We start from the raw sequence: 26626 nt of genomic DNA on the forward strand, positions 1-26626 counted from the left end.
CAAATGTTCTTTTACAAATGAAATAACATCTTACACTGTTTAAAACCTAAACGTCAGTGTTTTATAGAAGATTATTCCTTTGCCTAGAATAAACACACTGAATTGGAGGCAAATGTGCAAATTAATCATATGCAGAGAGCTCATTTGCGATGTGTGAGTTCCATGGGGGTGATTTAAATGTTTCAGGATTTCAGAGATACAGTGTGTGTTTATGCCCTGAAAACACTGAAAACAGGTGACAACCTTAGCATAACCAACTACCCAATTACATGAACAGCAAAGGATGGGAGGCAGGCATCTTTGATGTCAATGTTCATATGTCAGTGTCAAGCAGAAGAGATAGTAATATTAATTAACGAAGTAAGTTGACAGCTCTAGGCAACACACAATTCGCACAGCTACTTTTCCAGAGGAGAAACCGGAATTAGTGATGACTCCCCTGGCTCCCTGTGGTTGATAATTAGGCTTCCTCGGTCCTACCATTCATCCATTAATGTAGACTTTTCCAAATATCCAAATTTCACCCCAATTTCCATATCCTTCATTTTCTTTATTTTTTTTTATAACAGTCACTCCCTACCTTCTCATTGTTTTGTGCCCCGTAATATTTTCCCCAACCCCAACACACTTTAAAATGTTGTAAAAGGCCAGCTTCTTAGCACAGGTCACTCCTTGCTCCCCCACCTGAAAGATTCCTTTCAGGACCAGTCTTCCCCCACTGGTCCATCCTTGCCTCCTCTTTAGCTACTGACCTCTTTATTGATTCTTCAAATTAACTTTCTATCAGTGTTACAGTCCAATCTTTTCCACCACACTAAGGAGTTTAATATGCATGCTACAAAACCAAGTTGAAAATGAATGCTTGATTAAAACCAAGGTAATCCCATCCTCCAATTCTGATTTAATGCTCCATACACTTTCATGATGGAGAAGTGTTGATTTCTCAACTGGTAAATCACGGGGGGAAACCATTTTAGAATGTATGGGAACTATTTCTCCACTTGGAAGTGAATCTTATCTGGCTCTCCTTTACAAACACTTTCTGGGCCAGCTGTTTTCAGAATGTCTTGAGAGGGAAGTTGTTCTAGAATAACCACGGTGTGAATTCCAGGTCTGCATGCCTGAGCTGTGTGACAGTGACTGGGTCAAACGATTTCATTTGTCTGATACCTAATCTCCTCAAAATTAAGTGGAGGTCTCTTTGCCAATTGGGATAATACTACCTACTTTATACTTTTTGTTTGTTTGTTTGTTTTTGTTTTTGTGAAAAGTGAATGAAATGATGTTTGTAAGAGGCTGGTGCTCTGTCTGGCCAGTAGTTAGTGTTGAGTGAATGTAAAAAAGAAGAAACACTAACCTTCTCTTTGTAATAAATTAATCCCAGAGACATGTTTTTGATGACTGACTCTGGGGGAAGGTCCATAGACTACCTGACTATGAAGGGAGGTCCACAGGCTATTTGACTATGGGAGAAGGTCCATTATTGTTGCTTCTCCAGGTTCACTTGAGATAAAAGCAAGCAGAGAATTGACTTAAGTTTCACAGAGGGTCAAGCAATGCAGTGAACCTTGAATGGTCAAACAAGAAGAGTTCTAAACAGCCTATCTAACAGATTCAGTGTGGCAGAGCTAAGGGGGCAATTCCATGCATGCTCAGGGCTGCTTCTTCAAAATCTAGATTTATTTCATTGTCCTTCTCGCCATGAGAGAACTGTGCTTCCCTCCGTTGGAAAACATTTAAGAACTCACTAGCAATCTCAGGCAGGTATCACCAGCCCCTTTTGTCAACTTCTCCGCAGTAACAGAAAGGAATATAATTCTGTGATCTTTCAGGGCTCAGAGCTCAACTACAAAGCCGGGTCGGCCCCAGGTTTCACAAATTCTCATTTCTTAACCGTCGCCTCCCTATTTCTTGCAGTGTTGCCTTGGCAGAGCAGGTCACACCACTGACATATCTGATTCATTACCCTAACTCACCTTTTTCAGCTTTATCACCCCCTCCTGGGTTTCATAGTCCGTTGTGATTTCAAACAATTCCATACCATCTCCATCAACAATACTGTATGTGACTAAGCCATTTTCTCCAATGTCTGGGTCTTTAGCTTTCACTCTTCCTACTTCCTCCCCAGGGACGGCTGCTTCTGACACAGACATCTGGTATACGCCTAGAAGAAGAAGACATCTACTTTTATTTTCCCTTTTATTTGGCAGCTGCAAGACTAGATTTCATTGAATCCCAATAAATTTCTCAAAGGATTTGAAACTGAACTTTCTATTGACTGAAAACATGAAAGAAGTGAATGGATGTGGGGAGGAAGATCCCACATGGCCTGCTTGTCAAAAGAATGTGTTCTATGAAGGGTAATAAAGCAATATCTGGGTCCAGGTGAAATGCCGGGGTCACCTGCCACATGTAAGGGAGGAAAACAATGCTGTGTTACATTTCCCATCAGGTAATGAGGGAGAACCATGCATGTCTTCATTTATCAAAATAACTGAAGATTCTTTTCATGTCTTCAGGATGGTCCATGAGTTAACTCCAAGACTCACTTATGGTATTGCCAACAGCCCAGGAAAAAAATTCTGTTTAAAAGCCTTCCTTCAACAGCTCCATATTTACTTTAAAAATGCAAACTTTATCTTTAACATCACTCCCTGTCTAACTCTATATTTGACACTCCCCTTATTTCACCTCCTTCACAACTTGCCTCCTTCACAAGTTGGTCATGTGTTACCTTCTCCAGAAAGCTTTCCTGCAGTGTGACCCTCCTATATATTTATTTCATGTTTATTGGGAGCCTAATACTGTACATGGAGGTACCGGCCTAGTGCCAGGACACTGTTTTATTTGGTTGTTTCGTTTACTACTAAACAAAACAGTCAAGATTCCTCTCCTAATGAGGCAGACTAAAGAGAAAAAATAAAAACAAATGCAAACACACTCTGATGTCACTGCACTGAAAAAGGAAAAGAAAGTAGGGTAAAAGGGTGAGGGTTCTGAGAGTGGATGTGTGGTTGTGTTTGTGTAAGTGCATCATTGTGTGTGAGGGGCTAAATGTGTGAGTGGCTGTTGAGTGATCGTGTGGGCATGAATCTGTTGTGTAAGAGTGTGAGTGTGTGTATGAATGTGAGCTATTTGTGAGTGAGTCTGTGTATGTGTATGAGTGTGATCGAACGTGCATGCTTGTGTTAATAATGTGTAGGTGAGAAGCAGAAAGAGGCAGAGATTGATTTTGAGTACTGTGGTAGGAGAAGACATTCTTTAGAAAAAGGAATCTAAAAAGACTGAGGAAGACAATGATGTGAATATCTGCAGGATAAAAGCTACAGGCCAGGTGATTAGCAAGTGGCAAATACCCTAAGGTGAGAAGATCCTGAAACCTGCAGAGGAACAGGAGGAGAGTGACTCCAGCCTTCTGGTGAGAGAGAAGGGCACGTAGGGAAGTGGAGGCTAAATTGCGTAAAATAGACCATTGTGGGTTTCAGGTTTTGTTTAAACTTGGGGAAATCACTGGAAGGTTTTCAGTAAGTAGCTGAGATTCAACATTATCTTATTTGCTTTTCACATTTAATACTCTGTGCGCGACACAATATAGAGAAGCCAGGGTTGAAAATCTTGCCTCTATCATTTCCAAGCAAAGTGGTCTTGGGCAAGTTACTTCTGTTCATTATGTTTTAACTTCCCCTTACAGAGATTTCATCAGTTCCAAGACTTTGTCTATATTTATCGATAGTATTTCGCTTTGCAACTTTCTTTTGGATTCATAATCTATTTAATCTCACCCTGCCCTCTATATTAAAGGACGAGTGGGAAGTGGGAGTCCCTTGTAGATAATTAGCAATTAATATGAAGGTTTAAAAAAACTGTCCTATGCTGATTTTCTCCAAATCTCATTCAAGTTCATGGCAGCGAAACCAGTACAACCAGTAGAGTAGTAATGTATCTTTTCTACATGATTGTCTATGACCAAGGGCAGTAAAGGCTGCCTGCTAATAATTCTGCTTGACCTTTCTTTTCCAGCACATCAGACAATCGTACAGTGTGGATAATGGAGCATGCAGCTCTTAGAATGTTATATGAGCCTCAGGCTTATTGAGGATGCTGAACTTGTGCCCAGCCAGGCAAAAGATTCTTGTGTAGATTCTTGTTTTTGAATTCCTTTGAGTCACCACAGTGCCTTCCTGGGGCCACATTTAGTTGCCTTCCTTGTTATCTCATTTGCAAGATGTTCCATTTCTCTGATAGTAAGCTCACAGGCTCTAACGAGACACTTTCATGATGAACCCCCCATGCATTAGCAGCACCAGCAGCATCACAGTCATACTGTCCATCCATATACATCTATACATACAGAGACAAACTTGTGCTCAAACTCTGACTTTGTCATATTTCTAGGGCAACTTATGCAGTTTTTGTGGAAGCCAGTCTTATCTGTATAATGTAAGCTCTTGCAGAGATTTACAATAGCAGTGACTATTCATTAAATTATGGTAGTTGCTATAATTACAATTATTAATAATAACCTTTCAAAATCATTTTTTTCATTTAATTCCCTTCACAATTTTATGAACATTGTGAAACAGCCATAATCCCCCGGATAACAATGGCTAGAATGTTTTGGCAACTTATAGACAGTTGTCATTATAAGATTTTACACTAGCTCCTTTAGTCCAAACAGTAATCCTATTAATTAGGTACTGTGGAAGATGGCATTTTCCAAAACATGGCCCAAACAATATCTCCCATCCCACGTGCTTTTCCTTCAACATGACTTTGACAGGTCTTCCATTGAAAGGTGGAGTCTACATAAACTCCACTTAGATTTGTGCAGCCTGATGACTCAAGTGGAAACGATGCGATGTGACTTCTGAAGCTAGTTAGCAAAAGGCAACACAGTTTCTGCCTGGTGCCCTTGGGAATCACACGTTCCAAAGCCAGCCCACACAGAAAGGAAGCAGCAATCAACACACACTTGCCAACCATGCAAGTAAGCTGGTTTGGAAGTGAATCCTCCAACCCCAGTGGAGCTGTCCCCAGCTGTTGCTGTGGGGAACAGAGGCACGCTGTCTCCTCCAAGCCTTGCCCAAATTCCAGACACATGATAAAAACAAATTATTATTATTATTATTATTTTAAACCACTGTTTTCCAGCAATTTGTTACATAGCAATTGATAACGGATTCAGGTACTGTTATATCCAGGTTAGAAATGGGGACACTGAGGCAGAAAAGGGTTCATTAATTACTAGATTGCATCACGACTACCAAGCAAAATACTTAGCAAAAACAGTATTTTGTTTCCAGGGTTGTAGAACTTTTTACATCTTTTCATTCTCCTACTACCTCTACTCCCCGACATTGTTATTGCTGTTGTTGTCTTGTTTTTGTGTTTTGTTTTTGTAAGAATGATACGAACTGCCCGTCGTTTTCTAGATTTTCTTTTTGATACCGGAGTAAAGCAGGAATAGGTTAGAGGAGGCAGAGGGCTGGCTGTGGCACCACGGAAAAGGGAAAACCAAGCCCACCTACTTACTCTGCGGAAACTTTGGTGGGTTGTCATTGACATCGGTCAGTGTGATCGTCACTTTGGTTGTCCCTGAGAGTCCGCCCATATGTCCACCCATGTCCTTGGCCTGGATCACCACGTGGTACTCCTCCTTGGCCTCCCTGTCCATGTTGGGTAGGGCTGTTCTGATGATACCTAGACAGGTGAGCAGGCAACATCACAGATATTCGTTTATAACATTATGACAAGAAAGTTCTGAGCACTGAGGAAGCAATGCTGAATAAAATAGCCCATGCCCTGGGCAAGAATCATTTCAACATGATAATTACAACCAAAAGCAGCCATACTGAAGTGTCATTATGTCTTTTCAAGCAAATCATAAAACTTACTATACAACATTTGTATTTATGTTTTCCTGTACATGCAAGTAATAACCTTATTCTTCTCAGATATAAACACCCTAAAGACTGAAATATTTGAGTGGCCATTGCATGGATATCCATGACTAAACTCATACTTTTTGACTTCCAGCACAATCTTCTCTAAGTCAATTGCTGCATACAATTCATGGAAATGTTTTGATGGTGCATATTACGTTTAAAGTAGGAGGTGCATATTTCATGCAATACATTAAAATGTAAATATTAATTGTAAAAGAGTGAACCAAATGGGTTAAATATATACAATGCTCATACAAGCATGTACTATTATCACCTGTCACTGAAAACAATGATAAATTAATAACTGAATTCTACATGATTGCTGGATATTGGCACATGTGTGCCATGCTCACTTAAATCTTTAGGAGACATTTGGAAGCTTTTTCTCTCTGTAGATATGGCAACAGTTACCTGATAAATATAGAGAGCACTGTGGAAGCCTTAGTCCTTGTTGCTGTCTTACTTCTGGCATTAAAGTTGAGTTTTTAGATTATATTTGTTATTGGGTCATCGTGAAATATGAAAAAAACAATAATAAATGTTTCACGGTGTGCTAACTATGTGCCAAGCACAGGCCAAGTATCTAATCCTCACACTAACCCTGTAGGGTAGCCCTCTTTATTCCTTTTTCACATTTGATCAAACAGATCATTGAACAAGTTCTGATCAGGCCTGGGACTTCTTATTCACCATGTGTCACAGTCACAGTGACATTCCACAGTACCTGTCTGTGCTTCCACCGAAAAATAGGGCTGTCCTTCGAGGATACTGTACACTAACTTGGCGCTATTTCCGTAAGTGGGGTCATCTGCATCTGAAGCTGTCACCTGGATTACTGACGTTCCTTAAAAGTGAAATAAATTAATTAGCAACATCCCCTCAGCTTTTCAAAGTATGTTCTTGTTTACAAAGTCTTATTTTAAAATTAACCCTGAGGAAGGCACCACAATTATTCAACATTCTCTCATTTTCCTGGAGTTGAGATGCAAAGCAACCAGCCAACCAACCTTCCTTCCTTCTCTATAAAAATGCCCACAGTTTAAAAATGAACTCTCTGTATTTATAGTACATCCTGCATTGGTTGGTGATTAAAATAATATTACAAACATTGCAAACATATCTTACAACTCATGCACGTGAAATGTTCAGTATATCAAATAATTACATTAAAATATTCCCAAAGAGTATAATAAATGATAATTAACGATAAATTGCTTTCATGAAAGGACAGAGTGCAATCTTCCATCTGTAGCAGAACAATAAATACATCACTTTATTGTTGCTTTGCATGTAATAAAATTGCTGCTAATACTACAATTTAATTAATTTATGGCCATAAATATTGAGCAGAATGTTGTTCCCTACTGGCATGAAAATTGCATCTTCCCACCTGTAGCTGTTCTGGTAGCCATGTAACAGAAATCACCAGTAGACATCTGGTGAGAGGTAAGGGGAGCATTTATGGGTCAGAATGAAGGGAAACCAGAAAACTGAAGAAAGATGGGGCTCTGTTTTTCCTAAAAACAACTTTTGTTCCTGGCTGGTCACAAATAGCAAGTATCTGGGGCATGGCGTGCTGGGCTTCAGAGTAGGGAGAAAGGAGCTGGAAGAAGAAAACCAGCAATTATCGAATTTCTCTGTGCCAGCATGATTTGGGGGCACATTCCATGTATTTTGCCAGCATTCCTCTGCTGGGCATTTTTTACATCCACTGTAATATTGAGAAATTGAATATGAGATATATGAAGCTTTGTAATCTATTTCACAAAGTTAGTAACTGCCAAAGTCTAACCCCAATCCAGCACGCAACAAAACTCAAGTTCATTCTGTAACATTTTCAGCAGAGGGGCAAGGTTCTACATGGGAGGCAAGGGAGCCACTTTCCACAGCCTCTCACTACCTTTAATTTATAGGGTTGTCAGTGATTTTTCTGTGTTGTACATCTCACTTTTTTCTAGTTATTCTTCTATAATTCATTATTTCATAGAAACAACCTCTTTGGAGCTCTTCCCATTTGTCAGTCACTATTCTAGGCAGGATAGATTTATAAAGGAAAATACCATCATCGCGTGGCTAGGGAAATTATTAATTTTTAATGCTTAATTTCCTTCTAGAACTCTGCTACATCCTTTCCAATGGTTTTGTATTTCACATCTATTTCATTTAACCTTCAACATAGTTTATATTATCCTCATTTTATAGATGGCAAAATGAAAACCTAGAAAGCTATAACAGGTTGCCTGGGTTCGCATGGCTGATTAGGAGTGCAGCCATGATTCACAGTACTGTCTGACAACAAAGACTATACTGTCATATGCCGTAATACAATGTCTGAGTCCTCAAAATAATAAGAGCCATCCATGACAAAGCCACATCCAGCATCACACTGAATGAGCAAAAGCTGGAAACATTCTCCTTCAGAGCAGGAATAAGACAAGGATGCCCACTCTCACCAGTCCTATTCAACATAGTACTGGAAGTCCTAATCAGAGCAATGAGGCAAGAGAAAGAAATAAAAGACATCCAAATAGGAAAAGAAGAAGTCAAACTATCTTTCTTCACTAATGATACGATTCTATACCTAGAAAACTCTAAAGACTCTGCCAAAAGGTTCCTAGAACTGATCAACAACTTCAGTAAAGCTTCAGAATACAAAATCAAGGTACAAAAACCAACGGCATTTCTATACATCAATAACACTCAAGCCGAGGGCCAAATCAAGAATACAGTGCAATTCACAATAGCCACAAAACAATAAAATACCTAGGAATACATCTAACCAAGGAGGTGAACTATCTCTACAAGGAGAATTTCAAAACACTGCTGAAAGAAATCATAGATGACACAAACAAATGGAATATTGATCCTTCAATGGTATTGATTCTTTCAACCCATGAGCATAGAATGTTTTCCCACTTGATATCATTAAAATGGCTACACTGCCCAAAGCAATCTACAGATTCAATGCTATTTCTATCAAACTACCAACATCGTTTTTCACAGAATTAGAAAAAAAAAAAACTGTTCTAAAACTCATATGGAACCAAAAAAGAGCCCGAATAGTCAAAGCAATCCTAAGCAAAATGAACAAAGTTGGAGGAATCACCTTACCCAACTTCAAACTATACTACCAGGCTACAGTAACCAAAATAGCATGTTGCTGGTGCAAAAACAGACACACAGACCAGTGGAACAGAATAGAGAACTCAGAAATAAAGCCACACACCTGCAGCCACCTGATTATCAACAAAGTTGACAAAATTAAGCAATGAGGAAAGTACTCCCTGATCAATAAATAATGCTGGGGTAACTGGCTAGCCTGATGCAGAAGAATGAAACTGGACCCCTACCTTTCCCCATATACAAAAATTAACTTAAGGTGAATTAAAGATTTAAATGTAAGACCTCAAACTATAAAAGCCCTAGGAAAACACCCCAGGAAACACCATTCTGGACATTGGCCTTGGGAGATAATTTATGACTAGGTCCTCAAAAGCAATTGCAACAAAAATAAAAATTGACAAGCAGGACCTAATTACACTAAAGAGCTTCTGCACAACAAAGAAAACTATCAACAGAGTAAAGAGACAACCTACAGAATGGGAGAAAATATTCACAAACTACACACCCAACAAAGGTCTAGTATCCAGAATCTATAAGGAATTTAAACCATTCAACAAGTAAAAAAAAAATGTCATTAAAAAGTGGGCAAAAGACATGGATGGACACTTATCAAAAGAAGATATGCAAATGGCTAACAAACATAAAAAAAAAAAATTGGTCGTCACTAAACATCAGAGAAATGTAAATCAAACCAATAATGAGATACCATCTCACACTAGTTAGAACAGCTGTGATTAAAAAGTCAAAAATAACATGCTGGTGAGGATGTGGAGAAAAAGGAAACACATATACATTGTTGGTTGGAATGTACATTAGTTCACTCTGAAAAGCAATTTGGAAAAGTCTCAAATAAAACAATTACAATTAAAGGCTGGGCGCGGTGGCTCATGCCTATAATCCTAGCACTTTGGGAGGACGAGGTGAGTGGATCACCTGAGGTCAGGAGTTCAGATCAGCCTGGCCAACATGGCAAAGCCCCTTGTGTACTAAAAATACAAAAAAACTAGCCAGTGTGGTGGTGGGCACCTGTAATCCCAGCTACTCAGGAGACTGAGGCAGGAGAATTGCTTGAACCCAGGAGGCAGAGATTGCAGTGAGCCATGATCGTGCCACTGCACTGTAGCCTGGGCAACAGAGTGAGATTCTATCTCAGGGAAAAAAAAAAAAAAGTCACAATTCAACCCAGCAATCCCATTACTCTTTATAGACCCAAAGGAAAATAAATTGTTCTACAAGAAAAACGCCTGCCCTTGTATATTTATTGCAGCACTATTCACAATAGCAAAGACATGGAGTCAACCAAGGTGTCCATCAACAGTGGATTGGATAAAAAATATGTGGTGTGTGTGTGTATATATATATATATATATATACACACACACACACACACACACCCTGGAATACTATGCATGGTGGCATGAATAATATCATGCCTTTGCAGCAACACGGATGCAGCTGGAGGCCATTATCCTAAGCAAATTAACACAGGAACAGAAAACCAAATACCACATGCTTTCATTTATAACTGGAGGCTAAGCATTGGGTATAAACGGACCCAATATTTACTCAGTGGGCATAATAAACATGGGATTACTAGAGTGGGGCGAGAGGGCAACTGCTGAAATCTATTGGGTACTCTGTTCACTACCTGAGTGATGGGGTCATCCATACCACAAACCTCAGTGTTACACAGTATATTCATGTATATTCACTCAATAAACCTGCACATGGGCTGGGCACGATGGCTCACATCTGTAATCCCAGCACTTTGGGACGCTGAGGTGGGCAGATCACTTGAGGTCAGGAGTTCAAGACCAGCCTGACCAACATGGTGAAACCCCATCTGTACTAAAAACACACACACACACACAAAAATTAGCCGGGCATGGTGGTGCGCACCTGTAATCCCAGCTACTCGGAAGGCTGAGGCAGGAGATTTGCTTGAACCCGGGAGACAGAGGTTGTAGTGAGCCGAGATAGCATCACTGCACTCCAGCCTGGGTAACAGATGGAGACTCTGTCTCAAAATAAAATAAAATAAAATAAAATAAAATAAAATAAACCTGCACATGTACCCCCGAATCTAAAATAAAAATTGAAACTGAAAAAAAAAAAAAAAAAGAAAGCCTGAATGTTATACCTAAACATCAATGAGCCCGTAAAGGTGAGAATAATGATGAAAATTTCCCCGGATTATATATTTTGATGACTTGACTTTCCACCCCATCCCGACCCCTGACACTCAGTTGCTGACACTGCTGTTTCCTCTATATGGGTTTATTTGATATTTGTTGTTTCTCATTATAATACACATGCTAAATGCCAAGAGGCTACAGGACTGGGCAGGGAAAATGGAAGAGACGAAGGTGGGAAATGGCTCAGACTGGCTTTTGATAAGTACCTGACTTTTCCCTGTGGAGAAAGAATACACCAGTTTCTGGCATAAAAAGCTCTGTATGCACAGTGGAAGGATCCTAGCGTTCTAAAGTCAAACCTACCTTTCTTAAGTAGGTTGATTTCCTATACTTGGTGCTGGGTTTTCTCGTCTGTAAAACGATCCTGAATTCATTGGAGCTCTAAGACTCTTTTAAGCAGACTCACTCCCTGAATAGAACAGTTCTACTCACTGTTTGAAAGACAAACCTTTCTTAATATGAGGAATGTTTCTCAAAAGAAACATTATATAAATGTTTCATTATGTGCATGTTATAAAGAAAGCTATTGCCAGAAGGTGGCTAATTCTTTGAAGAAATCTTTCAAAAAATTATCCTTTAGCAACTTAATATGTCTTCAAGCATGTTGCAAAGATATACCTACTTCTGAATTAATACATGGTGACATAGTGCTGTGGCTAAATGTGCATTTTAGATCCATTTAATTGCACAAATGTCCCTAAAGAAATTAGCTAACTTGTTTCTGGCGTGGGTTTCCTATCTGTGAAATATGGTGAGTTGGAATTACCCTACTGTAAAGATTAATCATTGCAAAAACTAAATAAAATAGTGCATGTAAGTCATTAATTAGCACAGTGTCTACAGGCAACAAATATTACCATTGTCATTACCTATTAGACGTCAATATGCCCTAGTGACTGAATGTGCATTAGCTCTATTCCTACAAGACTAGAAATTGTTATTCCCATTTTACAGAGGAACAAAAGAATTTTTGTTCCTTTTGTTATTTTGCCATAAAAGATACAGAAGAAGCTCTACCTCCTGATTTGGAAGAACGGGCTTCAGCCCACCCACCACAGAGACACCAGGCCTGGAAGCAGAGCAGGCCTCTCCTACGGTACGCACCCACATTGGACCTCTCGGGCACGTTGGCATGATAGGTCTCATGCAGGAACTCCGGAGGGTTGTCATTAATGTCCTGGACCTTGACAATGAATTCTGACGGTGGCTCCAGTGGCCGGTTGGTGTCCCTGTCCACCGCCTGAGCCATCAGCGTGTACTGGGCTCTCTCTTCTCGATCCAACGTCTTGGTGGCATGAATGTTCCCTGATTTGTCATCAATCACGAAAATGGTTCCAGCTCCTTCACCTGAGAGAATGTATTTGATGTTCCCATCACCAGAGTCAATATCCGAATGAAGCTGGAAAAAAGAGAAATTGAGATTTTTAATTTCATGAGGAATGCAGTGGGGAAACTCACTTACAAGTGATTGCAACAATCTGCTGCACACACACACGCCAGGAAAGGGAGATGTTCTCATCCTATTTTACAACAGGAGAAAGGCGACCTTAGAGAATATCATAGCCGTGGCCAAGGTCACACTGCAGAACAGTGAAGCCAGAGTTCAAATAAATAAATATATTATATATATATATATATGTATATGTATATATACATACACACACACACATATATATGTATATTTAATTCTAACATTCATGCTCTCCCTTCACCTCTTTCCATATATATGCACATATACAAAATACAAAAACCTAAACGTATCTCAATAGTTTGAAATAAATGTGTGTTTATTTTTAAAAACATATTAGCAAACATTCATGCAATAAGTAAGTCTTCCTCTCAACTCTGACTCCCGTTCCTTCATTTTCTCCTCTGCTCAGAGATTATCACTGTAACCAGTTTCTTGTGAATCCTCTAAGAGATATTCTATTCTATGCATATGCAAGGAAATCTACACAAATACATATGCACTCTAGTTTATCATTATACAGTAAAGTTCCAGAGTACACACACCATTCTTCACCTCATCCTTTTCCTCTAACAATAAATTCAGGTGACCATTCCACGTTTATAACTATAGATCTTCCTCATCCACTGTATGGAGGTTATTATCTTTTTAAAAAATTTTTTGTTTTGGGGGTTTGTTTTTGAGGTGAAGTCTCACTCTGTCACCCAGGCTGGAGTGCAATGGCGTGATCTCGGTTCACTGCAGCCACCGCCTCCCATGTTCAAGTGATTTCTCCTAAATCAGCCTCCCAAGTAGCTGGGATTACAGGCACACGCTACCACACCCAGCTCATTTTTGTATTTTTAGTAGAGACAGGGTTTCACCATGTTTCCCAGGCTGGTCTCGAACCCCTGACCTCAAGTGATCTGCCTGCCTCAGCCTCCCAAAGTGCTGGGAATACAGACATGAGCCACCACGCCCGGCCAATGGTTTTTTTGTATTTTTTTTTTTTTTTTTAGCAGTCTCCTTCTAAAGAACACTTAGCTTGTTTCCTGGCTTTTGTTACTACAAACAATTGAACTGATCAGATCTTTCCAGAAGGCCTGCTTTGCGGTACACAGGGTATGAGGATTTGGGGATGTGACCTGCCTGAAAGAAGTGTCCATCCTAACCCTAAAGGCAGGTAGGACTAGTGGTATGGGTTGGTATGTATACAATTTCTTAGGTGTCAGAATCTTAAACATCCCCAAGTTTGTCTTCTTTGACAGACCTTAGAGATAAGATGATATTTGCCTAAATTCACACTTATAAGGCCCAAGAAATCAACTAGGTCTCTTAACTTACAACCATCTTCTGTTCCACCTCACTCTGCTCTGTGTTTTCAAACACGAAAGTCTCCCAAAAATCACATCTGGTTTTCCTGTAACAAAAACACTCCTCACCCCGCCTTGCTGTTCAACCTCAATTTCTGCAGCTGTCATTTTAATCTGAGGTCCTTGGTCCTCATTCTGCCCTTTGTGGGAAAAAGCAAGCATTATTTTTACTGTTCGAGTGGGTTTCAAGAGCAGTCAAGTAGCAAAAAAGACCTTGGTTCTACCTACTAAGTAAGAAAAGCCATTGCAAACTAGAGAGCTTTATTCAAATGGTATTTAAAATAACAAAAAAGAGGTCAGGCACACTGGCTCATGCCTGTGATCTCAGCATTTTGGGATGCTGAGGCAGGTGGATCACTTGAGGTTAGGGGTTCGAGAACAGCCTGGCCAATATGCTGAAACCCCATCTCTAGAAAAAATACAAAAATTAACCGGGCATGATTAATTTAATTAATTTTAATTAATTAATTAATTAAAATAAAAACTATGATTATTATCAATGCCATTTAAATAGTAATAATATTAGTATTATTTATTACTAATGCCATTTTTATGTTTTTGTGAAAATTGGTATTTTATTATTTCAATTTAAATTATTACTATGAGACTAAGGCCTAGAGACCTTACCTCATGATTATTATTATGAGACTAAGGCCTAGAGACCTTGCTCATAAAGCAAGGTTGAATACATTGATTTTTAAATATTTAGTTTTCTTTCAATTTCCCCAAAGATATCTAACTGATTTGCAGTGCTTCAGTGAAACCACATTATTTCAGCTCAGGGAGTTACCTGTAGGTACAAATTACAAAGACCATTTTGTTTTTAGTACTCTTTGTTTCTCGGAGGAAAAAATAAACAGACTTTCCTTCAGAATTTATTATTCATAACAATGTGTTGTCATGAAATTATGGCTAACACATTTCTGATGAATAAGTCCATTTGACAGTAAAACACAAAGCTGTTTGATGGCCTAGGACGGATGAACAGAATTGCCCCAATCTTCATTCAGTCAAGTTTCCTTAATGAAGGCAAAGTTCCTGCCCGCACTCCCATCTCAGGGAAGGCTTACCTTTGTTCTTCTGCTTACCCTGCTGCAGACCTGGCAGAAGTTAAGGGCAAAGACGTACGAATGAGGAACAAGAAACTATAAATACAATGCTGACTTTAATGGGAATGCCCAGACATTGAATCTTTCTAGAGGCCTTCCTATATTACATATAAAATTGGCAAGTTTCTTGAAAATTAACCAGATCTATTTCATGATCAGCCAAATAACTAAAAATTTAACAAAACATTTCGTATTATTTTTCTACTTTGTTTTCAGGTCGGGAAGTTGGATATAACTTCTCTTTTTTGTATCTAACAAAGATGATTTATACAATTGACATGGATACTTACTAGGCTCCACACACACACACACACACACACACACACACACACACACAACACAAAACAACACAGTTTCAGAAACCATTCAGCGCTATCAAGGGATCCAGTTGCTGAGGCATACACAGCCAATTCCTAACTCCAAAGACGAATGGCTTCCCTCTCTGCATAGCACAGCATGACACAGGCTGTATTTCCACAAGAAATCTGAAAGTCCATGGTTTACCAAATTTCACTTTTTCAGGGCATCTTGAGTATTCAACCTTGAATGTCATCAAATCAAAGGTTGTTAGGAAATAAACCATCTACTCCATCCCTCCTATTTCTAGGGAACTGTCTCAGCACATTTCAGAAGAAAGGTCCACAGGACCAACCACTTTATTTACTTTTCCCCTATCCAACCTGACATCAGATTCATCCTCATGCGCCTAGGTTTTGAAGGTCACACAGCATGAATAATACTAGAGTTTTCCTTTTCCCTCCTTTTTTTCCTATATTTTCTTCTAGTAGGCACGACAATTGCTTATTCCACAGAGATGCTGAAATGACTCTCCAGATCCTGTTTCTTCTGCAACCCCCAACCTGAACACACACACACTGCTTCCCATTGAGAAAGTCCCCAAAGCAGAAGGTTCTATTCATATCTCAGAATGATTCATGCACAGCCCTTCACATCATTCAAGTTCCACATCCCTTGCCATGGCTGAAATCTATTTTTCCTCTCTGGGCACACAGCCCATCTCCTCTACTTAGGGAATTCCATATGCCAATTATTTCCATTTCCATTTCTCACGTCGACTTCCACATATTTCCATTTGGGATATAAATGAGTGAAATTCCTTTGGTACATCTTCAAGAAGAAATTTTTCCAAACTTACACAATGTCATTGAGATTCTAACATGAATCTCCTTCAAGTATGTCAATTATGTGAATATGAAGTGCTGTTCTCATGTAAAAGAACAATTAAGATAACTTTGTAGAAATCAGTAGGGTTCAGAAACCCCACAAACCTACTGTCTTTCCCTTTTACCTTCCACTGGATAATTCTTGTTCATCTTTTAGGTTACAGGTTATTCCCATGTTCTCCTTGAAACCTTCCTTTGACATCTCTCCCAAATATTACTATGTAAATTCATAATCATTTACATAGAATTTCCTCATTATTACTCTTTTTCTTTTTTTTATTTTTATTTTTTTAATTGCTTAGGTAACTGTCTCTTTTCCACTAGACCTCTTTGAGGTCAGGAGCTATCTTAATCTAGTTTACATTTTGCCTAGCACAGCAGCTCCACATCATAGGATTTCAGTTCTTAGGTATCTAAAGATCTTTTTGTTTTCTGTTTCTTCTTTTTTTTTGAGATGGAGGCCTTTGTCTCATAATAATAATTTAAATTTAAATAATAAAAATACTTTAACGAAAAATATGAAAATTGCATTAGTAATGAATAATACTATTAATATTGTTCATATTAACTGGCATTGTTAATAATGATCTCATTTATTTATTTATTTTTTATTTATTTTTTGAGACAGAGTCTTACTCTGTCTCCCAGGCTGGAGTGCAGTGGCGCGTCTCGGCTTACTGCAACCACTCCATCCCAGGTTCAAGCAATTCTCCTGCCTCAGCCTGGAGTAGTTGGGATTACAGGCACTCGTCACCACGCCTGGCTAATATTTGTATTGTTAGTAGAGACGGGGTTTCTCCATACTCGGCAGGCTCATCTCGAACTCCTGACATCCAATGATTCACCTGCCTCAGCCTCCTGGAGGGCTGGGATTACAGGTGCGAGCCACTGCGCTGGCCACACGTATCTTTTTGTGGTTTTAATGTCACTATCATCTGAAAGATAACTGTATATTTTATTACAAATGCTAGTGGGTAGATAATTTTCCAGACTCTCTTGAATTTGGATTTTGGACCCTCTTCCTCTACTTGCACTTTTCTGTGAGGGATACACAGAGACCACAGAGCCTGGAATGGGCAGTCATCTCACTGGGTTTTACCATGCCTGCGGAGACAGGGGTAAAACCACATCCCACCTTCTGATACATATTCGTTCATCTCCTCAAAGTTGGATCTAGCACCGGGACATAAGTACACAAGGATGACACTGCCCCTGACACAAAGCAGCTTGCAGTCTAGTCAAGTAAACAGGTTAATAAGTAGACACATCGAACACAGAAAGGAAAGCTATGATAAAGGGTCCAAGGAGGAGCATTCAGGTTGGGATGAGGGTGTGGTCAGGGAAATGCCTTCAGCTGGAAAATGGTGAAACCAACTATGGCTATGTCTGTTTAATGGGCTATTAAGCAGTCATTCAAAATGGAGTTTGAGCCTGGCGTCGTGACTCAGGCCTGCAATCCCAACACTTTGGGAGGCTGATGAGGGAGGATCACTTAGGTCAGGGGTTTGAAGTCAACCTGGGCAACACAGCAAGACCCTTTCTCTACAAAAAATAAAATAAAATACAAATTAGCCAGGCATGGTGGCATGAGCCTGTAGTCCCAGCTACTCAGGAGGCTAAAGCAGGAGGATCCTTTGAGGCCAGGAGTTTGAGATTACAGTGAGCTATGATCACACTACTGCATGCCAGCCTGGGCAACAGAGAGAGACTCCATATTTAAATAATATGATAAATGAGTTTTATGATATAACTCCATAAAACTAAATGGAAAAACTTAAGAAGTATTCTCAACATGGATAAGTGTCTGGAATAACATATTATGTACAATATTTGGGTGGTTTTACTGGCTGTTCAGGCCATTGGTGTTTTCTCTCTTAGATGCCTGTGGGCCTTTTGTTTCTTTCTGGCCACAGACGATTATTCCAGTGGTGGGATGGAGAGCTCAGGATTGAGGGAAGGCAGCCTTACCCTGCCCACAAGCACGGGGTCAGGCCCGGTGTACTCCTCTATCACGAAGAACTGGTTCCAGACCCAGCCACGCTTGGAGCGCTGTAGCACCTGCCCCTCCTTGCCCTTCTCGTGGTGTCCATGGAAGGAGGGCCGCAGGTGGCCCCGCCGCTCTGGGGCAAAGGCCTGACTGTGGCACAGCATGCCCAGGCACACCAGGGCGGCTTGTAAACAGTAGTTCTCCTTCATTTTTGGTTACGTGGTAGGCACAGGAGAATGCAGCTGTCACCCCTTCCACCAACCGTGCGGTGGTCTTGCCGAGGGTGGCCTCCCGGACGTGTCACGCAGACCTCTCTCGGGATGGAATGTCTCTGCTGGCTGAGCTCATCACGTCAGGGCTGCCCACGTCCCCAGTCAGCTTCTGCAAGCAGAGAGAGGTTGGATTAGCTGCAGGCCGAATCCCCACTTCATTTCCATTCCATTCACTAAGCCTTCAGGACTGGGCATCAGTTTTATCACGTGGGAACTACCGGCTTTGGGGAAGCTCACCGACTGCTTCGAGCTCAGCTTGCTCATTTATGAAGTGAGGATAACAGTGTACCCACTACAAAGCTGCCACTGGGATTCAATGAGTAATGCATACAAGTCTCTCAGCACGACGCCTGGTACTAGTAAGCACTCCATATTTAACTGTTATTATAATTGATCAAAACGGTGCTTATATATGATTTTTTAATAAGAAAACAGGGAATTAAAGGAGTCCAGATGGGGAACATATAATCCACACTGGGGTTCAGTTCAGGGAGAGGATGGATGGCTGGACTCAATCCTTTAGTGAGGATTGCTGTAATAAGAAAGGAAAGTGTGGGATTCTGTGCAGAAGGAACATCACATCCAAAAGCACAGTGTGTTCCAAGATGTTCAGCATGCCTGGAGGTAGTAATGAAGAAGGCGGGCAGGCAGTGGATCCTGTTAGAGAAGGGATGTAGGGGGAAGATCCCAGGAAATGGCTGATCCCCACTGATGGCTACTGAAATATTTATAGGAGAAATAATGGGTCAAGGTCTCTTTGGTAAATCAGTTAAGGGTATAGTGTCAATTCAAGGAGGAAGATTTGCTTTTGTCTGGCAAAGATCCATCCACGAAGCCAAAGATCCTACCTTGCTTAGCCTGGAAGTCTCAGAAAGGATATTTTACAAGCTTTCACTAACTAGGAGAAGGAAAATAAAACAAAACAGTATGTCCTACTAACCAGCCCAAGGTCGTGTTCCCAGCACCCAGCCATGACTGAGCTACTCAACACCAGTTAGGATAAGCCATTAATGCCTTTCACCTTTCTACACTCTTCAGAGGTTTTTGACCCACAATCACTCCTGTCCTCTCTCCAGCACTCTGGTTCTCATTGGCAGTCCTTAACTCCTGCCTTGGGTTCTGGACTTCTTCATCGGACTTTCTCATGCTGAAAACTTAATTCTTCTCTAAGGAATTCCCCTTGCTTGTTCTCCTCTCTTAGAACCATGCATTTGTTTTCTGGAGAATCACCTTCTCTCTCTGGAGTGCCACCCAGACTCCAGAAAGAGAATCAGATGAGTTCGCCACCAATGTGAGGGAACCTGAGATAGTTCTTTTTCAGGAGGATGACACATTGATATTGAAGATAACGTTCTGTTTCAGCATCTGTGTCTAAATGAAACCGAAAAACTTATTGGGCATTGTAGGGATCACTGTCACCACCTAATTTTTTTGCTATCTTCTTTGGGTGAAATGGTTCAGGGAAAAAGGGAGCAAGAAGGAAAGAGCATGGATCTTGGCATAGTGGAAGGTACATAGACTTAGAGGTCAGCTGCAGATGGATCAGAATACCACTTCCATATTTTACAATCTGGGTTACTTTGGGCATGCCAATCAATCACTCTGAACCTCAGTGTTTTCATGTGAACAATGAGGATGACAAGAATTGTTGCACCCATACAGGCCTGAACACAGAGTTGGGAACTGGGCATGCACTAGGCTCCTTCTTCTTTTCCCAGAGTGTCACAATACAGGGGAAGATCTCAAGAAACCACTGACGGTTATGGAAATATTTACAGGAGAAATAATGGGTCAAGGTCTGATATGGTTTGGCTGTGTCCCCACCCAAATCTCATCTTGAATTTAATATGTGTTGTGGGAGAGACCCAGTGGGAGGCAACTGAATCATGGTTGCAGGTCTTTGCCATGCTGTTCTCATGATAGTGAATAAGTCTCAGGAGATCTGACAGGTTTATAAGGGGAAGTTTCCCTGCACAAGCTCTCTCTTTGCCTGCTGCCATCCGTGTAAGATGTGACTTGCTCCTCCTTGCCTTCCGCCATAATTGTGAGGCTTCCTCAGCCACATGGAACTGTAAGGGTACCCATGCCTTGAACATGGAGATGCCTCAAAGAGGGTGATGAGGTGCTTTCTCCAAGATGGGCATTGAGAACAAACGAGTTACTTGGGATACCATAGCCATCTGACCTCAGCAACCTAGAAAATAAAAGAACTGGTGAAATTATAATTTGTAGATACAGATCCATTCCATTTTGATGACCTTTGACTATACCAGCCCAAGTCTTTCTGTTTCCTTTGTAATATGGCAAAGTGGTATCTGGGAGGCCACAGATGTGCACTTAATGCCTAGTGACTGTCACTTTTCTCAATAATATTTTGGGATGGTATTATGTTAGTCTTTATTCAAGGAATAGGGGAGTTGAAATCTTTAATATTTGTTGTAAACAGACACTTTGGGAAATGTAAAAGGCTACGTGGGAGAGAGAGAAAGATGGAAAAGGCAGTGTCATCATTTAGCAGCTTCTTCCTTACATTCAGGCACTTTAATAGTACATCAGATGCTGTTTCTAGAAAGCCAAACTGACTGTTTGGAAAGAGCACAAAGAAGGCCCCAGGAGGGGTTAGATGCTAAAATGAGGCAATATGAAACAACAGAAAGATTTCTGGGCAGAAGTCATGAAACTTGAGATTTGGTGGAGAATCTGGCACTAATTTGCCATGGAACATCATTGATTCTACTCTCAGAGGCTCTGTCTCACTCTGTAAAATGAAGCCTGTGTAAAATTTTCTTCAAATGGCTTCATATTCACAATTAGTTTCAGTGAACTAGTGATGGGCATTTCTTCTGATTCATACAGTATCTCCTTACTAGACTGGAAACTTCTGAATGGATGGGATTATATCTTATTCACATTTATATGTCTGGCACCTGAGCACAAAGCAGGCCATCAATAAAATTTTAATATATGATTTGAATCTCAAATTTCAACTCCAAACTTGACATTGACTCTGTGAAAACTCAAGAAGAAGAAAGAAAAAGGAAACAGCATATGGGGAGGCAAGATCCCTGCCCATCTTGCACCATGCCAAGTATTAAATACTCATTCACACAGTGATAAATTATTCTTGCATATAAGCTGTGAAGTGTATTAGAAAGAAAGGGTTTAATTAAAGTTGATATTTCTTCACCTCTTTCTTCTGGCTGCCATTTTGCTGTAAAGCACAATTATTTCTAACACTAGAAGTGTTGAAACAAGATGACAACTTTTTTTTTCTTGTATAAAAAAATGACTAGCTTAATACTAATGAATTTAAGAGTTTCCACATGATCAATAAACAATAACATTCAATCTGTTAAAAAGATTAAATTATCTCTTTTCTTCTTTTGGAAAGAATACTGAATCAACTTGCTTTTAAGAGCAATGGCCCGTCATTTTAAATGCTTATATGACTATATGTAATACGGAAAGTTATTTTTATGGTTAATCTTAGGTACATATAAGATTGATTTTAAGACATAATTTTTTTAAAAAAATATTCACTTTCAGAATGAAAATTTATGTAGCAAGTTCTTTTCCTTAGCTACTGTTCTAAAAGCTTTACAAATAGTAACTCATCTATTAATTTCTATAACAACCTTATGAATAGGAGCCATGAATATTCTTCTCTTAAAGGATGAGGAAACTGAGTCCCAGACACATTAAACAACTTATGCAGACTTACACTTCTAGTAAATAGCAGACCTGAGATTTGAACTCATGGCGTCAGGCCCTAGAATCCATGTTCTTTTTTTTTTTTCTTTTTATTATTATTATTATTATTATTATACTTTAAGTTCTAGGGTACATGTGTATAACGTGCAGGTTTGTTACATATGTATACTTGTGCCATGTTGCTGTGCTGCACCCATCAACTCGTCAGCACCCATCAACTCGTCATTTACATCAGGTATAACTCCCAATGCAATCCCTCCCCCCTCCCCCCCTCCCCCCTCCCCATGATAGGCCCCAGTGTGTGATGTTCCCCTTCCCGAGTCCAAGTGATCTCATTGTTCAGTTCCCACCTATGAGTGAGAACATGTGGTGTTTGGTTTTCTTGTGATAGTTTGCTAAGAATGATGGTTTCCAGCTGCATCCACGTCCCTACAAAGGACACAAACTCATCCATTTTTATGGCTGCATAGTATTCCATGGTGTATATGTGCCACATTTTCTTAATCCAGTCTGTCACTGATGGACATTTGGGTTGATTCCAAGTCTTCGCTATTGTGAATAGTGCCGCAATAAACATACGTGTGCATGTGTCTTTATAGCAGCATGATTTCTAATCCTTTGGGTATATCCCCAGTAATGGGATGGCTGGGTCATATGGTACATCTAGTTCTAGATCCTTGAGGAATCGCCATACTGTTTTCCATAATGGTTGAACTAGTTTACAATCCCACCAACAGTGTAAAAGTGTTCCTGTTTCTCCACAGCCTCTCCAGCACCTGTTGTTTCCTGACTTTTTAATGATCGCCATTCTAACTGGTGTGAGATGGTATCTCATTGTGGTTTTGATTTGCATTTCTCTGATGGCCAGTGATGATGAGCATTTTTTCATGTGTCTGTTGGCTGTATGAATGTCTTCTTTTGAGAAATGTCTGTTCATATCCTTTGCCCACTTTTTGATGGGGCTGTTTGTTTTTTTCTTGTAAATTTGTTTGAGTTCTTTGTAGGTTCTGGATATTAGCCCTTTGTCAGATGAGTAGATTGCAAAAATTTTCACCCATTCTGTAGGTTGCCTGTTCACTCTGATGGTAGTTTCTTTTGCTGTGCAGAAGCTCTTTAGTTTAATTAGATCCCATTTGTCAATTTTGGCTTTTGCTGCTGTTGCTTTTGGTGTTTTAGACATGAAGTCTTTGCCCATGCCTATGTCCTGAATGGTACTACCTAGGTTTTCCTCTAGGATTTTTATGGTATTAGGTCTAACATTTAAGTCTCTAATCCATCTTGAATTAATTTTCGTATAAGGAGTAAGGAAAGGATCCAGTTTCAGCTTTCTACTTATGGCTAGCCATTTTTACCAGCACCATTTATTAAATAGGGAATCCTTTCCCCATTTCTTGTTTCTCTCAGGTTTGTCAAAGATCAGATGGCTGTAGATGTGTGGCATTATTTCTGAGGACTCTGTTCTGTTCCATTGGTCTATATCTCTGTTTTGGTACCGGTACCATGCTGTTTTGGTTACTGTAGCCTTGTAGTATAGTTTGAAGTCAGGTAGCGTGATGCCTCCAGCTTTGTTCTTTTGACTTAGGATTGTCTTGGAGATGCGGGCTCTTTTTTGGTTCCATATGAACTTTAAAGCAGTTTTTTCCAATTCTGTGAAGAAACTCATTGGTAGCTTGATGGGGATGGCATAAATAACCTTGGGCAGTATGGCCATTTTCACGATATTGATTCTTCCTATCCATGAGCATGGTATGTTCTTCCATTTGTTTGTGTCCTCTTTTATTTCACTGAGCAGTGGTTTGTAGTTCTCCTTGAAGAGGTCCTTTACATCCCTTGTAAGTTGGATTCCTAGGTATTTGATTCTCTTTGAAGCAATTGTGAATGGAAGTTCATTCCTGATTTGGCTGTCTGTTTGTCTGTTACTGGTGTATAAGAATGCTTGTGATTTTTGCACATTAATTTTGTATCCTGAGACTTTGCTGAAGTTGCTTGTCAGCTTAAGGAGATTTTGGGCTGAGACAGTGGGATTTTCTAAATATACAATCATGTCATCTGCAAAGAGGGACAATTTGACTTCTTCTTTTCCTAACTGAATACCCTTGATTTCTTTCTCTTGCCTGATTGCCCTAGCCAGAACTTCCAACACTATGTTGAATAGGAGTGGTGAGAGAGGGCATCCCTGTCTTGTGCCAGTTTTCAAAGGGAATTTTTCCAGTTTTTGCCCATTCAGCATGATATTGGCTGTGGGTTTGTCATAAATAGCACTTATTATTTTGAGGTACGTTCCGTCAGTACCGAATTTATTGAGCGTTTTTAGCATGAAAGGCTGTTGAATTTTGTCAAAAGCCTTTTCTGCATCTATTGAGATAATCATGTGGTTCTTGTCTTTGGTTCTGTTTATATGCTGGATTATGTTTATTGATTTGCGAATGTTGAACCAGCCTTGCATCCCAGGGATGAAGCCCACTTGATCATGGTGGATAAGCTTTTTGATGTGTTGCTGAATCCGGTTTGCCAGTATTTTATTGAGGATTTTTGCATCGATGTTCATCAGGGATATGGGTCTAAAATTCTCTTTTTTTGTTGTGTCTCTGCCAGGCTTTGGTATCAGGATGATGTTGGCCTCATAAAATGAGTTAGGGAGGATTCCCTCTTTTTCTATTGATTGGAATAGTTTCAGAAGGAATGGTACCAGCTCCTCCTTGTACCTCTGGTAGAATTCGGCTGTGAATCCATCTGGTCCTGGACTTTTTTTGGTTGGTAGGCTATTAATTATTGCCTCAATTTCAGAGCCTGCTATTGGTCTATTCAGGGATTCAACTTCTTCCTGGTTTAGTCTTGGAAGAGTGTAAGTGTCCAGGAAATTATCCATTTCTTCTAGATTTTCCAGTTTATTTGCATAGAGGTGTTTATAGTATTCTCTGATGGTAGTTTGTATTTCTGTGGGGTCGGTGGTGATATCCCCTTTATCATTTTTTATTGCGTCAATTTGATTCTTCTCTCTTTTCTTCTTTCTTAGTCTTGCTAGCGGTCTGTCAATTTTGTTGATATTTTCAAAAAACCAACTCCTGATTTTTTGGAGGGTTTTTTGTGTTTCTATCTCCTTCAGTTCTGCTCTGATCTTAGTTATTTCTTGCCTTCTGATAGCTTTCGAATGTGTTTGCTCTTGCTTCTCTAGTTCTTTTAATTGCGATGTTAGAGTGTCAATTTTAGATCTTTCCTGCTTTCTCTTGTGGGCATTTAGTGCTATAAATTTCCCTCTACATACTGCTTTAAATGTGTCCCAGAGATTCTGGTATGTTGTATCTTTGTTCTCATTGGTTTCAAAGAACATCTTTATTTCTGCCTTCATTTCGTTATGTACCCAGTAGTCATTCAGGAGCAGGTTGTTCAGTTTCCATGTAGTTGGGCGGTTTTGATTGAGTTTCTTAGTCCTGAGTTCTAGTTTGATTGCACTGTGGTCTGAGAGACAGTTTGTTATAATTTCTGTTCTTGTACATTTGCTGAGGAGTGCTTTACTTCCAATTATGTGGTCAATTTTGGAATAAGTGCGATGTGGTGCTAAGAAGAATGTATATTCTGTTGATTTGGGGTGGAGAGTTCTATAGATGTCTATTAGGTCTGCTTGCTGCAGAGATGAGTTCAATTCCTGGATATCCTTGTTAACTTTCTGTCTCGTTGATCTGTCTAATGTTGACAGTGGAGTGTTGAAGTCTCCCATTATTATTAAGTCTCTTTGTAAGTCTCTAAGGACTTGCTTTATGAATCTGGGTGCTCCTGTATTGGGTGCATATATATTTAGGATAGTTAGCTCTTCCTGTTGAATTGATCCCTTTACCATTATGTAATGGCCTTCTTTGTCTCTTTTGATCTTTGATGGTTTAGAGTCTGTTTTATCAGAGACTAGTATTGCAATCCCTGCTTTTTTTTGTTCTCCATTTGCTTGGTAAATCTTCCTCCATCCCTTTATTTTGAGCCTATGTATGTATCTGCATGTGAGATGGGTCTCCTGAATACAGCAGACTGATGGGTCTTGACTCTTTATCCAGTTTGCCAGTCTGTGTCTTTTAATTGGACCATTTAGTCCATTTACATTTAAGGTTAATATTGTTATGTGTGAACTTGATCCTGCTATTATGATATTAACTGGTTATTTTGCTCGTTAGTTGATGCAGTTTCTTCCTAGCCTTGATGGTCTTTACATTTTGGCATGTTTTTGCAATGGCTGGTACCGGTTGTTCCTTTCCATGTTGAGTGCTTCCTTCAGGGTCTCTTGTAAGGCA

The 26626-nt window shown here is 39.9% G+C and overlaps 1 protein-coding gene across 2 annotated transcripts in view; it reads right to left on the minus strand.

The window, feature by feature from the left end:
- The window catches only part of LOC105491475 (cadherin 11), a 180197-nt gene that overhangs the window by 38758 nt on the left and 114813 nt on the right, over nt 1-26626 (minus strand). For both annotated transcript variants that reach the window (XM_011757968.3, XM_011757969.3), the window contains exons 3-7: nt 18345-18744; nt 12368-12662; nt 6670-6789; nt 5533-5700; nt 1977-2164 (exon numbers count right to left, since the gene is read on the minus strand). In XM_011757968.3, coding sequence (XP_011756270.1) covers nt 1977-2164; nt 5533-5700; nt 6670-6789; nt 12368-12662; nt 18345-18572 — 999 coding nt within the window. In that variant the 5' untranslated portion in view covers nt 18573-18744. The remainder of the gene's footprint in view (nt 1-1976; nt 2165-5532; nt 5701-6669; nt 6790-12367; nt 12663-18344; nt 18745-26626) is intronic.

Source organism: Macaca nemestrina, chromosome 18 (assembly GCF_043159975.1).
Source record: "Macaca nemestrina isolate mMacNem1 chromosome 18, mMacNem.hap1, whole genome shotgun sequence".
Taxonomy (NCBI): Eukaryota; Metazoa; Chordata; class Mammalia; order Primates; family Cercopithecidae; genus Macaca; species Macaca nemestrina.